Source organism: Chinchilla lanigera, unplaced genomic scaffold, assembly GCF_000276665.1.
Source record: "Chinchilla lanigera isolate Chin_1 unplaced genomic scaffold, ChiLan1.0 scaffold00018, whole genome shotgun sequence".
Classification (NCBI taxonomy): Eukaryota; Metazoa; Chordata; class Mammalia; order Rodentia; family Chinchillidae; genus Chinchilla; species Chinchilla lanigera.
Genome location: NW_004955419.1, coordinates 15,730,561 through 15,747,056, shown reverse-complemented (window position 1 = coordinate 15,747,056; position 16,496 = coordinate 15,730,561). Strand labels below are relative to the sequence as shown.

Here is a 16,496-nt window from a genome sequence, read left to right as displayed (position 1 = left end):
ATAGGGATCAAACGCATGGTCTTCGGTGTCAGACTAGGTTAAAAATACAGTTTACTTGTAATGAATGTGACCATAGGCAAGCTGCTTACATTCACGTGTCACATCCGTAAAACAGGGTTAATAGTAGGACCTACTACTTGGATTGTGGTGAAGATGAAGCAAAATAATGCAAATAAAGTGCTTACTGTGCTGGCATTTTGTAAGTATGCAATAAGTATTAATATTAGCCTTGTTTGGAAAGAGAAAAGTTTGTATGAAAGGAAAATATGTTTGAAATAGAAATTTGAAGTGAGGATGAGAACTTGCATCTGTTAACTATGAAGCATACACTTTTCATCTTCCTCAATTTTTTCCCTAACCTTTGTGTTTATCTTGCATGCCTATATTGCTGTTCTTTTCCCTGTTTAATAGGACACTAATTTAAAACTATCTAAGACATATTCCTTATCATGACTTCCCGTGTTTCTAGTTCAGTCTCCAATACATCAGCTTCTTTAATTGCTAACAGGAAATGTTCTATGTGTTATTTCTTTTAGAGTGCGAGCCTAAAGGGGAATTGGAGGAATCTGCGCAAAACCGTGATGTTTTTATGGAAGAATTAACTTTAGAGAAAATAATAGAAGAATGCTTCAAGGATGATGGTTGTAGTCTGATAGCAGAATTCCAGAAACGTTACGGTAAATCCATGGAGGATCATGGCAAACAGCGACATTCAAAAGGATCAGTTATAGAAAAGGAAATTCACAGGAGAGGCAATAAGGGTGAAGTATTAGACACAGAAAAGAGCTCCTTCGGAAAGAAATTCAAATGGACTTCTGACAATCTTAAACATCTGAAAACTTTTTTAAGAAAGAAGTCCAAAACGTGCAAAAAACCCTTCAGTTTTCATTCAGATCTTCATACTGCAGAAAAGTCACAGAAACACAGTGAAGCTGGAAAGGGCCTGAATCGCTCTTCAGTTCGTACTGAACCTCAGAAACACAAGAAAAGTTATCTGGGAAATAGATCCCAGAAGTGCAGTAACTGTGGTATAACATTTACACAAGGTTCATGCCATTCTAAAAGCAAAAGCTCTATCTGTCAAAAATGTCAGAAGAAATTACGTCAAGATGAAGGCGTTCCGTCAAAGAAAGATACGGGTATTCCCTCAAAGAAAGATGAGGGAACTAAAACTGGAGCAACTACTCATAAATGTAGTAAATGTGGAAAAACCTTTTGCTATATTGCCACCCCCAGCAAACATAAAACTCCCACTGGAGAGAAACCCGATATGTGTTTTGAATGTAGAAAAGCTCATGGTACTATTTTATCACACAAGCGACGTCACAAAAAGCAGAGTGTAGAAAAGCCCTATAAGTGTAAGCATTGTGGGAAAGGTTTTACCCTGATTACTGATGTCGTTAAACATGAAAGAATTCATACTGGGGAAAAACCCTTTCAGTGCAAAGACTGTGGGAGACCCTTCAGTGACAGTTCATCTCTTTCTCAACACCAGCGAACTCATACTGGCGAAAAACCTTATAAATGTGATAATTGTGGGAAATCCTTCACTCATAGCTCTTCCCTTGCCAAACATGACAGAATTCACACTGGAGAGAAACCATATACATGTGATGACTGTGGAAAAGCCTTTAGACAGGCTTCTTGCCTTAAACGACATCAGAGAATTCACACTGGAGAAAAACCATATTTGTGTAATGATTGTGGTGTGAATTTCAGCCTTTTTTCATCTCTCGTTTATCATCAAAGACTTCACACAGGAGAAAAACCCTACAAATGTGACCAGTGTGAGAAAGCCTTTGCTTCCCATTCCCTTCTTACTCGTCATCTGAGAATCCATACAGGTGTGAACCCTTACAAATGTAAAGACTGTGGCAAAACCTTCAGGCAGAGTTCATCTCTTAATAAACATTACCGAACTCATACTGGAGAGAAACCCTATGAATGTGACTTCTGTGGAGCAACCTTTAGTCGGAGCACAATCCTTGTAGAACATGTAAAAATTCATACCAGAACAAGTGACTATGAATGCAATAAATGTGACAAAAAATTTAAAAGTACTTCAGGCCTTGCCAGACATAGGGCATCTCATGCTGCAGAGTAGTTCTGCAAATACAGTAAGGTATTCTTCCCTCTTCATTTCAAGGATGTCACCTGCTGATAAATAGTAATAGAGTTGATAAAGCCATGTGGAAAGTAAAGAAAGTGTTAGATGTAAAATGATTCCAAAAGGCCAGACTTAAATTTGAAAATTTTTTCTTTAGGAGGTTTTCCTCTCCTGCTCCTCTTCTACTGTCTTGGATTGAGATAGAAAGAGAGCTTGACTTCCATTCCCTGGGCACTGTCCCAGATTGCCAGCTTTATACTACATAACCTTGTACAAATCATTTAACCTTTCTGAATTTTAGGTTCCGTACCAATAGAGCAAATGGAAGGGACTAACGATTTCTAAGGCGTTTTGTTTGTTTTATCTCTGATAACTGATGCTGTAGAAATGTTACATGTTTTTATTTTTTGGAATTTTCTTGTTTCTCTGATAGAAAATTGTTTTCTTAGAGGATACTGGACTTCTAGTTCAGTGGGAGTGCCAAATACTTTTTAGATACTTGATGCAGGAATCCCTAGAATGTGATAGGAACAGGTCAAGGAAGCTCAGACAAGTTTGCCCTCAGGGAAGTTGTAATGAGATAAAATACCCCATTCTTTTCTTTTGGTTACTAAAGGAATTGAGAGTCCAAAAAGCTTGAATTTAAGTTACCTCAGTCTTAAGAATCACAGTCCTAGGAAAAATAGACTTGGGGAGAGAGAAAGAAAGTAAAAATGGGCTGGGGATTTAGCTCAGTGGCATAAGCATCTGCCTGGCAAGTGCAAGGTCCTGAGTTCGATCCCCAGTATGGCAAAGAAAAAAAAAAAAAAAAACCTGAAAACAGCTGTTCTGGGTGGGTGTTCATTTGCAGCATAGAATTATATATTTTAAATTTTGTGTCTGCAGCAAGTACAGCTTTCTGCAATTGTAGTGTAAGCATTCAGTATAGCAAAAGTCACATCTCTTAGATGGGGCCTTTAGTTATATTTTGGGTTGTCTGCAGGGTGGGATTTTTATATGTATGTATGCATATGTATGTATGTCTGTATGCTTAGTTGCCATTATTTCAAATTAGGGAATTTCATATTAAAACAGTTTCTCTTTTAAATTTTTTTTGTACTGGGAATCAGACTCGGGACCTTGTGCTTGCCAGGCAGGCGCTTGTGCTGCTGAGCTGTATCCTCGGCACAAGGTTTCTCTTTTAAAAAACATAAGGGCAGCCCATGCTGGACTCCTGGGTCTGTGGAGTGCTCAGCTGGCTCTGAGTAGCAGCTGTCTCCTTTAAGTGGGGAATCTACTTTCTTACTTGTCAACCTCTCCCCTGTGTATAACCCAACTTTCCTATTGTAGGAATTTGGTATTTTAATCCTCCACCATCTGGGGAATACGTACACTAAAGTTTAAAGAGACCCCATTTGGTAGCTAGTGAAGTTCAAGGAAAGAAGGTGGAATTGATGATGTTTTCAGTTATTTTGTGTGTGCAAAATTAGACCTCCAAGGTACGGAATATATGGGTATTGATGAATATTCATTTAAAATTTCATTGGTGAAGTCTGAATAATTTCTAACTGGAAAAGGAACTAAAGACCTTCAGTGAATTAGGTTTGGGTCTCAGGTCATGGGGCTCCAGAGGAGCCCTACTGATTCAACAGTGGTAGAGAAATAAGTTCCAGAAGTTGAAATTTGAGGCCGTTCCTATAAAAACAACTAAACTATACAACTCTGGGCTTGTGGGAGCAAAGAGATCTTAATGCTGATCTGAGACTCAGGAATAATTGCTGTAATTTCATGTGCTTAGGTTTGAAATGCTACCTCTGGTTGTACGGTTTTGGTTTCTTCTTTGTGTATCTCTGAATCCCAAAGCCGGCAGCTCCAATACTGCTGTGTAACAAATTGATCTGTGTAGTTATTCCTGAATGGACCTACAAATGCACTTTAGCCAGGAAAGGAATATAGGTTATAAGAATCATATACTAGTGTAAGAATTTTTTTTCTGAAAAAATACAGTTTATAGAAAGAATTTAAGAAATAGCTAAAACTCTTCTCTTGAGAAGAGACTTGTTCCAGGTTTAGTGGGGTTAGACTTCCCAACTTTCATAAGTGCATGTTATCCCAATATCAGTTGGAAATCTGCAGTATAAACTTTTTTCAGTTTTATTGAATTATAAATTATATGTGATAAACATTTCAGCTGTACAGATCAGTGAGTTTTAGTAAATTTACCGAGTTTGTACAATCTTCACCACAATCCATTCTTGAGACTATTATCCACATATTCCTTATACCCATTACAGTTAATCCCCCTTCACATCCTTAATCCCAGACAACCTCTAATTTGTGTATCTGTAGAGTTGCCTGTTCTGGACATTTTATATACATGGAATTATATGTGGTCTTTTGTTTCTTCTTTCACAAACATGTTTTTAAGTTTATCCAAATGACAGTATATTTCTCTTTTTGTTAAAGTATTATCAGCATGACTTGTATACTGCAATAACCAAAGAAGGAAAAGTTATCTCTTGCTTTAAATACCATCTTCATCATAGAAATTAATCTTTTTTTAAAATTAATCTTTATCTCTAGCTGAAATCCTTTGACAGATGGAGAATTGTCAAAAAGTATCTGTCATGAGTTTGAGCTTAGGCAGTTAATTGACATTTTGTAAATTTAGATGTCCTTTGACATGGAATATATCCAAAGTTTTTCTGGGGCACTAAATCACATGACATATCTGAACCTAAAGAAAGATATTTGAAGATTCTGAATCAGCTGATCTTTGATATTATTAGAAATATATATCCTATCAGAAGAATGATTTGCTCATGCATTTTGTGTAAGCAAAATTGTTTAATGATGTATTTGAAAATTTGTTTTCTTTAGTGAGTTTTTTAGATGTTGTTTTGTCACAAGTTTCTAAATTATGATAACATGATTATTTCTTTTTAATCTAAAATGTGTGTGTGTGTAAGGTGCTGTTTATAGCTGGCGAAGTTTACAAACTCCAGATCCTGTTAAAATTTGTTTCAAACCATTTTTGTTAGAAATTCTCATATGACTAATCTAGTGGATGTTTTTTGACTGCGTTGTTGATCTTCTGTAAGTCTTCAATATTATCTCAAGTACTGTCTACTGTATTACCTTTCACACTGAAATTAAACAGTGCTTTTGTTGGCAGCTGTAAATTGCAATTGTGACTATCATTGAATATCCACTATACTCTACTCTTCCCGTTTTTCTTGACTGGTTAAAATATAAGCCTCTGTCTCTTTACCAAATTCTGCCTCAGTACTATGCCTTTGTTTACAGCTTTAATATTTTCCAAAATAACTATAATTAAAATAGTAGATAGAAATTTAGGACTGTAATTTATGTAACATTGTAACCTTGCTGTCTGCATAAGTAAACCTACTGTGATATTTTATTTGTGCATAGAAAAAAAGCATCTGATCTCAATCAGTCTTTGATATGACTAGATTGGTAAGGTGTTTATATGTGACACTAAAAACACACATTCCTGTCTAAGTTACAATACAACTGTCCTGTGCAATGCAGTGGTTCAAGTGAATTGTAGTTCTATTAAATAAAGTTGTGTTTAATGAAAAATGCTGCACTCTGCTTCAGATTTTTAAATTAGCAGGTGGCATATTTGCATTTCCAGTTCTTTAATAGCCTCAAGTGGTTACTACATTGGACAGTACAGAGTTAGAAAAGACGATGCTGTCCACAGAGAAGCCAACAGGTCTCAATAGGTTAACTCAACAAAAACATATTCCCAGGCAGCCCTTCCAGTGTTTCATAGCCATGCTGCTTAGAACATGTGACTTCCAAGGTCAGAGCCAAACCCTGGCTTAGAAACAGCTTAGAAGGACAGGTCCCACCTGGGTGCCAAGATGTTCCAGGATGGTGCAGAGAACTGGCGGCTTCCCAAGACATTTGAATATTTTTAAGCTAACACAGTGACAAATGCAGCACAAACTGACTATTATGGTGTTTGGAACTAGCAAATGGAAGTTAGGAATTTTTTTGGTCTAGGGGTACTGTGGAAAAATGATTAAGGTGCTAAAGATGCTTTTACCAAGGAACTTTGAGACCCTCTGACTTAGAATTACTTCTGCTGGCCAGAAATCAGTCACCTTGGCCCTACCCTAATTGCAAGGAAGGATAGGAAAGAGCCTTCATCTTACTGTAGTGAACACACAGGTTGTTTTTATCTTTTGATCACAAAACCCTTGCATTCTTTCCAGATGTAGTACTTACTTTCCTCAAGGAAGAGTCCAGGCTGATGTGATCAATGTTTCCAACTCGATCCAGGGTCTCTGATTTAGCTTTAAATTTCACATAGGTTTTGTCTTTGAGACCTTAAATGTTAATGCTTTATAATCTTTCCTGAAGCACTGTAACTGCTCCAGCAGGATCTATAGTTCACTGACTATAGGCCTTCTGGTCAGCCTGGGGCCTATCAGCTGACTCACATTCTGGAGTAAACAGAAAAACACTGGTTGGATAGGAGTTGGACTTCATTCTTTATCTATATGGGTTTCCTTTTTTCTCCCCTTAATTTATAGTCTCACATCTCATTTCTATCTTCCTCCAGGCCCAGCATCCTCAAGGTCATCTTTCAAGTTCTATCTGGTGAAAGATAATACTTCTCTTTTCCTGTAGTGGGACTGATAATCGCCTGACCGAACATGGTAGGCGGGATCAAGCTGCTGTACACATATTTTCAAGTACTGTCTCTTAGCCTGTAATTTCTTCCTCCCTTCAACAGCATCTGATGTCTCCGTTCTTAAGTCTTCAGATTTCATCAGTATCCCATTGAAGACAGCTGTCTATTTTGGAGCTGAAATCTTTCATGATTTGTCAGGTAGGAGCCCCTTAAAGCTGGCTTCTGAATTCTTTTGACGTGACTTCATTCCTTAAGCACTTCTTTGCTTTCTGGTATCAGACATCCCATGATCTTGTATCGTCCCTTCTCCAGCCCTGGAATAAGCCATCTTTTACTGAGCTCTGACTCCTTTTAGTGGAGATGCATATGCAAAGGTCATATGCTTGGATACTGATGTGTTCATTGCTATTTGGGTATCAGGATGTTACTGCTAGATCTGTATCATTGACATTCAGAGAATATATACATGCACACATACATTTATATATGTAATATAAATGCATAATATATACACAATTACATCTATGTTTTGTCTCATGAGACAATCTACATTTTAGCTCATATACATTGAAAATCATGAGTTCATACCAATACCTCCAATTCTAATCCACACAAAGTTTTTCTCATGCTTGTCACTCCCTTCTCTTGCATTAAACTCTTTCTTACTTCCATTGTCTTTAATATTGCTTTTGATCAAACCTACCACCATGGCCTCTCATATAGACACTCCTTCATTTCACTCAAACTCTGATAAAAGTGTTCTGTTCGTGCGTGGTCACCACTTTTGCTTCTCCCTGTGAATACTGTTCTCCTGCCCATACTTCCACAGCTCATGTTGGGCCCCATTGCACAGAAGCTCATCTTCGGCTCTGACTTCCCCCTACACACACACACCAGGCTGTCTTTTGCATGAGCGCCTCTTCAACCTGCTTGGGATTGAACTGCCTGTGGTAAGTCACTCATTCCCATGTGGTTACTGTCTCACTCTACTTGGGATCGCATACTCCCTGCTGGGCCAGGCCTCCATGTGGCTGCCCTGTTTACTCTGCCTGAGTTATACCCCTTGCTGGACTGCCCCCATGAATGATACCCTCTTGGTTCTACTTGAACTTTGATTCCTCTAACTAGGTGGCTGTCCTGCTCAAATGTCCTCCTCACTCTGCTTAAACTCTGATACCCTTCACCAGGCCATGCTCTTGGCTTTGACACACTATGTTGGGGAGACCTGTTGTGATGAAGATGACAATTCATTTCGCTTGGGCTCCAACGTGCCCTACCAGACTTAACTCCTCATCACTCCCACCCCTTTCCTGATCACTGGTAGAGAGAGAGAGAGAGGCTGAGACAGACAGAGTCAGAGTGAGAGTGTGAGAGTGACAGTGAGACTTGGGCTTTGACTCCTCATGCTTGGGCAGGCTCCACGCATGACCTGCTCACCATGAAGGCTCTCCCACCCCAGCAGGCAGGCCACTTGTTCAGCCCCACTAATGTCTGTTTAAGCCGATTAGTAAGAAAAGAGGACACAAAGCAGAGAATTTTATTATTTAATTGTACTTGTGAGTAAATTTGTACATAAGATTCAGAATTCAAAAAGTACAAGAGATAATACAGTATAAAGTTTTTCTTTTATCCTCATCCTTCTTGTATTCCTCACTTCTCTTCCTTGAACACATACTGGTAGCTTATTACATCATTCCAATCTTATTACATTGCCCCATTGCTTCAGATTTATTTAATTATTATACTACAGATTTATTTAATTATTCTGCTTTATGATGCCAGAATTGATCAACAGAACGAACACCTTTCTGATACTGGATCTTCCTATCCAAGAGTATGGCACATTTCTATAAGTTCAAATTCTTTTTTTTTTTTTTGGTACAGGAATCAAACTCAGGACCTTCCATTTGCCAGGCAGGCACTGTGCCACTGAGCTATATCCCCGCTGTTTAAATCTTTTGTGCTCCTCAGATTCACTTCAGATTCACTAATTTCTGCATGGAAGTAGCTAATACTTATCTCCACTTTTCAGATGAAAAACTAGAAATCCAAGGTCACAGAGATATTAAACTTTTGAACTCCACTATCGTTTGAATGAGTGCCCACCACCAAAGCTTCTGTTTTAAAAGGTATGGCCAAAAAAAAAAAAAAAAAAAAGGTATGGCCATTAGTTTCTGGAGTGGTGGAGTCTTTAGGAGGTTAGGTCTAGTGGAAGTTAGATTATTGGGGTGTGCCCTTAATGGGGATATTGGGACCCCAGTATCTTTCAGTCTGTGTTTCTTTGCTTTCCAACTGCTGTGAGGTAAGTAGCTTCCTCCACTACTTGTTTCTGCTTCTGATGTACTACCTTACCACAGGCCCAAAGCAATGGGGCCAATAGACCATGGACTGAACCTACACAACAGTGAGCCAGAATAGATCTTCCCTCCTTACAAGTTATCTCAGGTATTTTGTCACACTAATGGAAAACTAATACATACCCCAATGCCATTATTTGTTACTGTAAACCAGAAAAAGCAGAAGTAGGTAGAAAGGTAACTGGCTGTGGTTAACTATGAAATTTATATTATTTGTCACTAATCACAGACCGCTTCAATGTATTTTATTCAGTAGATCATTATAGTTACCATTTCTTAGATTATTTGGACAGTATACATTTTTACTAAATAGTGAAGAATTCAGTAGTCATCCAAATTGTGCTATGATGATTCATATGTCATTTTTTTCACACTTTCACAATTGCTTTCCCCAAATTATCACCTTTCATCATTCCCATAAATGCAGCTGGCATGTTTTCAAATCCTTTGATAAGGTGTTCACGATACTGGATTTTGCCCTGTATCAAAACAACAACAAATATTGATTTCACATTCCAAACATTTTTCTCATCCTAGCAACAAATTTATCATTTATTGTTTTTAACACTTTACAAGATGGAGGCATGTTTTCTGTGAACTGAAAGTTAATTTGGGGGACAAGATCCCTATACATAGCCTATGTAACAGATTACAAAGTACACATAAGAATGTAGTAGGTGTCTGATCACAGTGTAACAGAAGAAATGAAGAAATGCAATGATCAAGCAACTGTTAAGTAAATTCTACAGAAAAGTTTAATAATGCAATGGTTTCAGAAAATGTGGAAGTAGACAGAGAAATGAACATCATTGCCAGGTACTATTTGTGTTATGGTTTGTACCTGGATATCCACCCTAAAGCCTCACTCATAGATGGGCTTTTTGTGAGATGACTGGATCATGGGGGTGTGGTAATTACCAATGGATTAGTCACTGATGAGTTTATAGCTAAATGTGGTTTTAGAGGTATTATGGTTTGTGTCTTGATGTCCCCCAAAATCCTCATGTGGTCATAGTGCTTTTTCAGAGGTGGCTGAATCTAGACTGTGTGATGCTGGGATTAAGGGTGTGTGATTACTAATCAGTCCACTGATTGCTTTGGCAAGACCCTAATCTCAGAAGTCTGGATAAGACATAAGGGGCAGAAAGACACTGTTAAGCCCCCTGGTTGCTTTTGCTATCTTCTGCTGCCGTGAGCTGTTGCCCCTCTGCCATGTGCCACCCTGCCTTGGAGCCAGCCGAATATGGACTTCAGCCGCTGAAAACTGAACTGAATACCTTTCCGCCTTTAACTGTGGGTGTTAGGTATTTCATGTCAACAAGAAAAGTAACTAAGACAGGAGGTGAAGCCTGGTTGGAGAAGGAGGGTCCTGAGAGGGCAGGGCTGGGTCTGTCTCTGTTCCTCTACCCTCAATTGTTCTGTCGGCTTCTTGTTGCCATGCCATGAGCTGTCCTCCTCTGCCATGCCCAGGTGGTGTGCCACCCTGCCTTGGACTTGTGGACTGAGACCTCTACAAACCGTGAGCCAAAATAAACTTTTCCTCCTTTAAATTGTGGGGGTTGGGTATTGTGTGTCAGCAACAAGGAAAGTAACTAAGGCAGTCTGGAGCACAAGTCACTTCTAGTAGGCAAACCATGCAGAATCATTAGTCTGTTCGGGCCCTGCAGTGGTGCACTCTGTTCAGGCAGTGTCAATAACCACGGCAGTCCAATTATTTGTATCCCCCTCAGGCCAAGGGTCTTTTAATCTATGCTTAATATCTACTGGAGCAAGGGGAAAGGGCTCACTTTAGTGAAAAAGACTTTTTATTTTTCCTTTTAAGACAAGGAATATAGTCCATTATGTGGGACTAATTTACATTTTCAAATTCTTCCCAGGGGTCTATGTTGGGCCTGGCGCTACCTGAAAGCGTATTTTTCTCTAATGTAGTCTACTGATGGTTGACACTATGGATGCACTGGTGAACAAAATTATTTGCTTTAAGTCAGTCTGAAAATAGGGAAGCTCGGAGGGCTGAACCCTTGACTTGAAAACCCCAGCTCTTGGTTACTTTTAGAAAAGCAGAAAATCTGGGTAAGATGGAAAGCTGGATTCTAGTTTAATGATCAAAGGAGAATGAATAGTTATTCACATAGGAAATGTGAAGCCCCTCTTCCCTAATTTGTACATTAAAGTCCTAACCCACAGTACCTCACAAGGTGACTATATGTGGAGATAGGGCCTTTAAAGAAATAACTTGTAGGGGCTGGGGATATAGCTCAGCGGCGTAAGCGCCTGCCTGGCAAGCGCAAGGTCATGAGTTAGATTCCTGGTACCAAAAAAAAACCAAAAAAAAAAAAAAAAAAACACTTTAAAAGAAATAATTTGTAGGTATCTTCCTGAAAGAGTTAAAGACATCATATTACAGTAGTACATGCACACCCATGTTTGTAACTGCATAGTTCATAATAGCTAAATCTTGGAAGTAGCCTGTATGTCTGTCAACAGATGAATGATAAAGAAAATGTGGCATTTGTACACAATGGAATACTATTCTGCTGTAAAGAAGGATACATTTAAGTCACTTATAAGAAAATGAAGCCAGGCATGGTAGCACATGCCTGTAATCTCAGCACTTGGGAGGCCACACAGTGAGACCCTAACTCAAAAACAAAGAAAAAAGGAAAAAAGAAACACAAAGAAAATGGGTGCACCTTAAGATCAGAATGTCAAATGAACTAGGCACGTGAGCTTAAATATTGCATAGTTTCTGTTCTGTGAGAAACCCAGAATAAAATAAAGAGCAAAATAAAAGACAGATAGAGGAAGTAGGGAGATAAGAGCTTTTACAAAAGGGAACAGCAAGACATGGACAGGTGGGAGGGAGGCTAGGAGAAAGGCATGAAAAAAACATTCAGATGTGTTATGCGCACGTACTGACTCCGCATGCAGAGTGTAATTATTATGTACTGCAAACGTGTACTAATAAAAAATAAAAAGTGGGAAGAAAGATACAGTGAGGCCACATGGGTAGGTCATGATCCAGTAGGACTGGTGTTCTTATAAGAGATTAAGAAACAGTGTGAGAAGATTATGCAAAGACGCAGGGAAAGGCCTCAGAAGAACCAATCCTGTTCACACCTCGGATGTCAGACTTCCAACCTCCAGAACTATAAGAAAATAAACGCCTTTTGTTTAAGCAACCCAGTCTGTTGCTTTTGTTATGGTACCCCTAGAAAATTAACACAAAGACTAATGTAAAATGCTAATGATAGGGGAATTTAAGGGATAGATACAGAGAATATGGGAGTGCTTTGTATTATGTAAAACTATTCTAAAATAAAATGTATGTTTAAAAAAAACAGAAGATGTGGGGGAAAGGGGAAGGTTAGAACTCACTAGTTACTTAAATAGAAACTAATCAGCTTCCCTGTTAGAAAGAAGCACCCTAGACACCATGGACACCAGCACAGGGGCTTCTCCTTGTTAGCTGTGATCATGGAAGGGCAAGATTCTATTGTGCCAATGAGGAAAAGAGGCAACACTGGGAATTTAAACATTCAGCTGTTGCTGGGGATTTAGCTCAGGGGCATAAGTGCCTGCGTGGCAAGCATAAGGTCCTGAGTTCAATTCCCAGTACCAAAACAAACAAACAAACAAACATTCAGCTCTTCTCAGGATTCTAGAGAGCCCAGCCCAGCACTCCAAGTGTTACACTGGGAAAACTGCCAAGCTCCAGTGGCTGCCAGAGGAGCAATCTATACTTCTGACTTGGGAAATGACCATAAGCCGGGAATTAGGAAGCATTATATCACCATTCCTCTCCAAAACTAAAACAATGCACCTTGATCCTTTAGATTTCTGTCAGCTAAAACTCCACTATGACAAGGTGAAAAAATGATCACAGTTCAGGACAAAAGGAGTTCTTCTTCGGATCTGAAGGGATGGCTATACGAAACCTCTTTGTGATCTAGGACACAGGACAGCCGTGGCTCATTTATGGGCCCCTCTACCATTTATCCATTCAACAACTTTTATCTAGTGCCTACATTTTTTTCCTTTCTTTTGGTATTTGGGATTAAACCCATGGCCTCAGCATGCTAAGCATTACTCTACCACTGAGCTATATCCCCCAGCCCTTTAATGCTTACATCGATTCAAACCCTATTTTGGGTGCTGCAGATATATCAGAAAATAAGACATGAGTGTTGTTGTCTTCATGGATAGTCTTCATGTGATAGTCTCACAGAAGGGAAAGTGCAGTACATACAAACGGGACTGCTGTGCATAAAAAGGACCAAGGAGTATCAGAAATAAAAGGATACTTCAATTTAAAAGAAGGTCTTTTAAAAGTTCTCTCATTCATTCTAATGCTCTGCTGCATACTATGGTTGCATCCAATTAACTAGCTATTTCAAAATAGCTAGTAGAAAAGATTTTTAATAGTATTCCAACCAAAGAAAGCATAACAGATGTATTGAGTATCTCAATGTATATATGTATTAAAAATCATAAACATGTACAAGTATTATATGTCAATTCAATTCAATTGTTTTTGTTTGTGTTTTTTGAGAGACTCTTGCTATACAGGTCAGGTTGGCTGTGAACTCACTCTGTAGCCCAGGCTGGCCTTGAACTTGCAGCAATCCTCCTGCCTCAGCCTCCTAAGTGCTGGGATTACAGGCAAGCCCTACTACAACCAGCACAAAAACGTTAGAAGTTTTCTCATTGTCAGGCACTTTTTTTTTTTTTTTTTTTGGGTTTTTCTCTGGTACTGGGAACCGAACTCACGACCTTGCGCTTGCCAGGCAGGCGCTTTTGCCACTGAGCTAAATCCCCAACCCCTGTCAGGCACTTTAAGACTTGAAGGACATGGGAAAAATTAAGGAAGCAGTCACAGGGGTCGGAGGGGGGCTCTACTTAGCAGAGTAAGCAAAGGCATGAACACTAAGAAATGAAATGAGAGAGGTACAAAGGGTCAGACTGTGTACAACTTTATAGGGTGATGCAAGCGCTTTGGATTTATGCTAACTGAAATGGAAAGCCTTGTAGGGTTTAAAACATAGTGACAGCTAAAGGGTCACTCTGGCTGCTGTGTTGGGAACTGTCCGTAGGGATGCAAAAGTGGGAGACCAGATAGAGGTTACTGCAAACATCCAGACAGTGTGGCAGCCTGGACCACGCTGGCAGCAGAGGATGTGGAAGAAGTGACCAGACTCTGTATATATTTTGAGGATTGAGCCATCAGAACGCACTGAAAGGTCACACATGGGTATGAGAGAAAGAAACACTCCAAAGACAATTTCAAGGTTTTTGTCTGGTTTTGAGACAGGGTCTCATTGTATAGAGTGGGAGGGCCTTGGATTCACTACGCAGCTCACAGTGGCATCAAACTCACAGTTCTCCCACCTTAGCTTCCCAAGAGCTCCCAAATCCCATGATGTCAAGTTTTGCACTCAGCACTGGAAGAGCAGAACTGTCATAATTGATATGGTGAAGTCTGAGTATGGGGCAAGTTTAGCAGGAAAGATTAAAACATAATTAGTCTTTGATGTGTATTAAGCATCCAGGTACAGCTATTGAATGGTTAAATATACCAGTCTGGACTTCAAAGGAGAGAGGAATGTGGGGGCTCTCGGCATACTGATGGTATTTAAAACCGTGAGTCTAGATGAGCTCATGAAAGGGTAACAGAGTTTGAGTAGAGAAGAAAAGAGGCCCAGTGACCAGGCCCCGGGTACTCGATTATTAATTTGGAGAGAAGCCAGAAGAGAAGTCTGTGAAGATTAATGACTGAGGAAATCCAAGAGCTAAGGAAAGCCACAGGAAGAAAGTACACCAATGGAGAGCAATCACTGTCAAACATTCCCCCATAGCCAGGCGATAGTAACGACAGACCTCCTCAGGTCCCAGCGTGACAGACACTGGTAACCTTGAAGAAAGCACTTTTTGCACAATGGCAGCAGTGCAAAAGCCTTGACATATGGGTTCAAGGAAGACTGGAAAGCGAGGAACTGCGTGCACGTGTGTAGATACCATGTCCGGGTATTTTTTGTGTAAAGAGGAGAAGCAGTGAAATGAACTTGCGAGTACAGTGGAAATGAAATTTACAGAGGATTCTTTTTTGTTTTCTCTTTTAAAATGGGAAAAGGGAGAATGTTTGTATTTGAAAAGCAGTGATCCAACAGGCAGGGAGAAACTGATGGTGCACCAGAGGGCAGAACTGGTGAACTAATAATTCTAAGTAGCCAAACCCAAAGAGATCTAGTGTACAGTGGAAGCGGGTAGTTGTAGAGTACTTACCTCTGAAACCCATTTCATCAGCTCTTTCAGAGCCTTCTCACGGACATCTCCTTGCCATCTGTTGAATATGAATCCTTCCATGCGGAGTTGCTTATAGATAACAATCTCTGGGGATACACCTGCAAGCAGAGGGCACATCTGGAGGACAGGGTTCGTGGAGGTGTCAACATGCCATGACTGCCAACAATACTGCGTGGAAACCAGAATAACTGCCCCCAAGGTATCCACATTCAAAACCTGTGAATGTTTTACCTTACACTGCAAAAAAGATTTTGCAGATGTAATTATCTTAAGCATCTTGAGATGGGGAGATTATTCTGTTATACAGTTAGTCTCGATATAATCACAAGCACACTTGTAAGGGAAAGAGGGACCCAGGGGGAAAACAATAAGTGATGATGGAAGCTGAGATTGGGAAGGGAAGACAGGAGTAATAAGTAGGAGGAGACCTACGCTGCTGGCTTTGAAGATGGAGAAAAGGGCCATATCCCAAGGAATACAGGCAGCTTCCAGAAGTTGAAAAAGGTAAGGAAACAGATCTTCCTCAAGAGCTTCCAGAAGGAAAACAGTCCTGCTGAGCATCTTAAAATTCTGACTTTCAGAAGAATGACAGTAACTTTGCATTGTGTTAGCCATGAAGTTTGGGGTAATTTGTTTACAGCAGCAATAGAAAACTAATGCACACTAAGAGTTCTTGCATAGGTCAGGCAGCATTCATGTAAGAAAGGGACAGTTTCTGTGTGAGACAGAAAAGGTTGTGTTGGTTACTGGGTTTATTTTCCCAAGGATCCTAAGTGACCAGAAACTGAAAGAATACCTAAATATACTCCTTCAAGTTCCAAGATGTCAGGTGAAGATGCCTAGGGATTATCAAAGCCAGAAAAGGCAAGACAACTTGTGGAAACTATCTTTAGCATCTTAGATAACTAGCATTACTCAGGCATAAAGTTTCCACTCTTTACATTGATACTGTTTTTCAATTTTTTCTTGTTTTTTTTTTTTTTTTTTTTTTTACTTTTCACATAGGGATTTAAATGGTTCTGCTTTGACCAGGTGTTTATTGTTTTTCTTCATTATTAAGATACGGCTTTTGGTGAAGCTTTTT

General features: G+C 39.5%; 2 protein-coding genes across 4 annotated transcripts in view; one reads left to right on the top strand and one right to left on the bottom strand.

Moving 5' to 3' along the window:
* Znf483 (zinc finger protein 483) overlaps positions 1-5,689 on the top strand; it is a 33,733-nt gene extending 28,044 nt beyond the window's left edge. For both annotated transcript variants that reach the window (XM_013513204.1, XM_005382723.2), the window contains exon 6: positions 537-5,689. In XM_013513204.1, the coding sequence (XP_013368658.1) occupies positions 537-2,104 (1,568 nt within the window). In that variant the 3' untranslated portion in view covers positions 2,105-5,689. The remainder of the gene's footprint in view (positions 1-536) is intronic.
* Positions 5,690-8,282: 2,593 nt separating this feature from the next.
* The window catches only part of Ptgr1 (prostaglandin reductase 1), a 30,319-nt gene continuing 22,105 nt past the window's right edge, over positions 8,283-16,496 (bottom strand). For both annotated transcript variants that reach the window (XM_005382721.2, XM_005382722.2), the window contains exons 9-10: positions 15,392-15,510; positions 8,283-9,588 (exon numbers count right to left, since the gene is read on the bottom strand). In XM_005382721.2, coding sequence (XP_005382778.1) covers positions 9,478-9,588; positions 15,392-15,510 — 230 coding nt within the window. In that variant the 3' untranslated portion in view covers positions 8,283-9,477. The remainder of the gene's footprint in view (positions 9,589-15,391; positions 15,511-16,496) is intronic.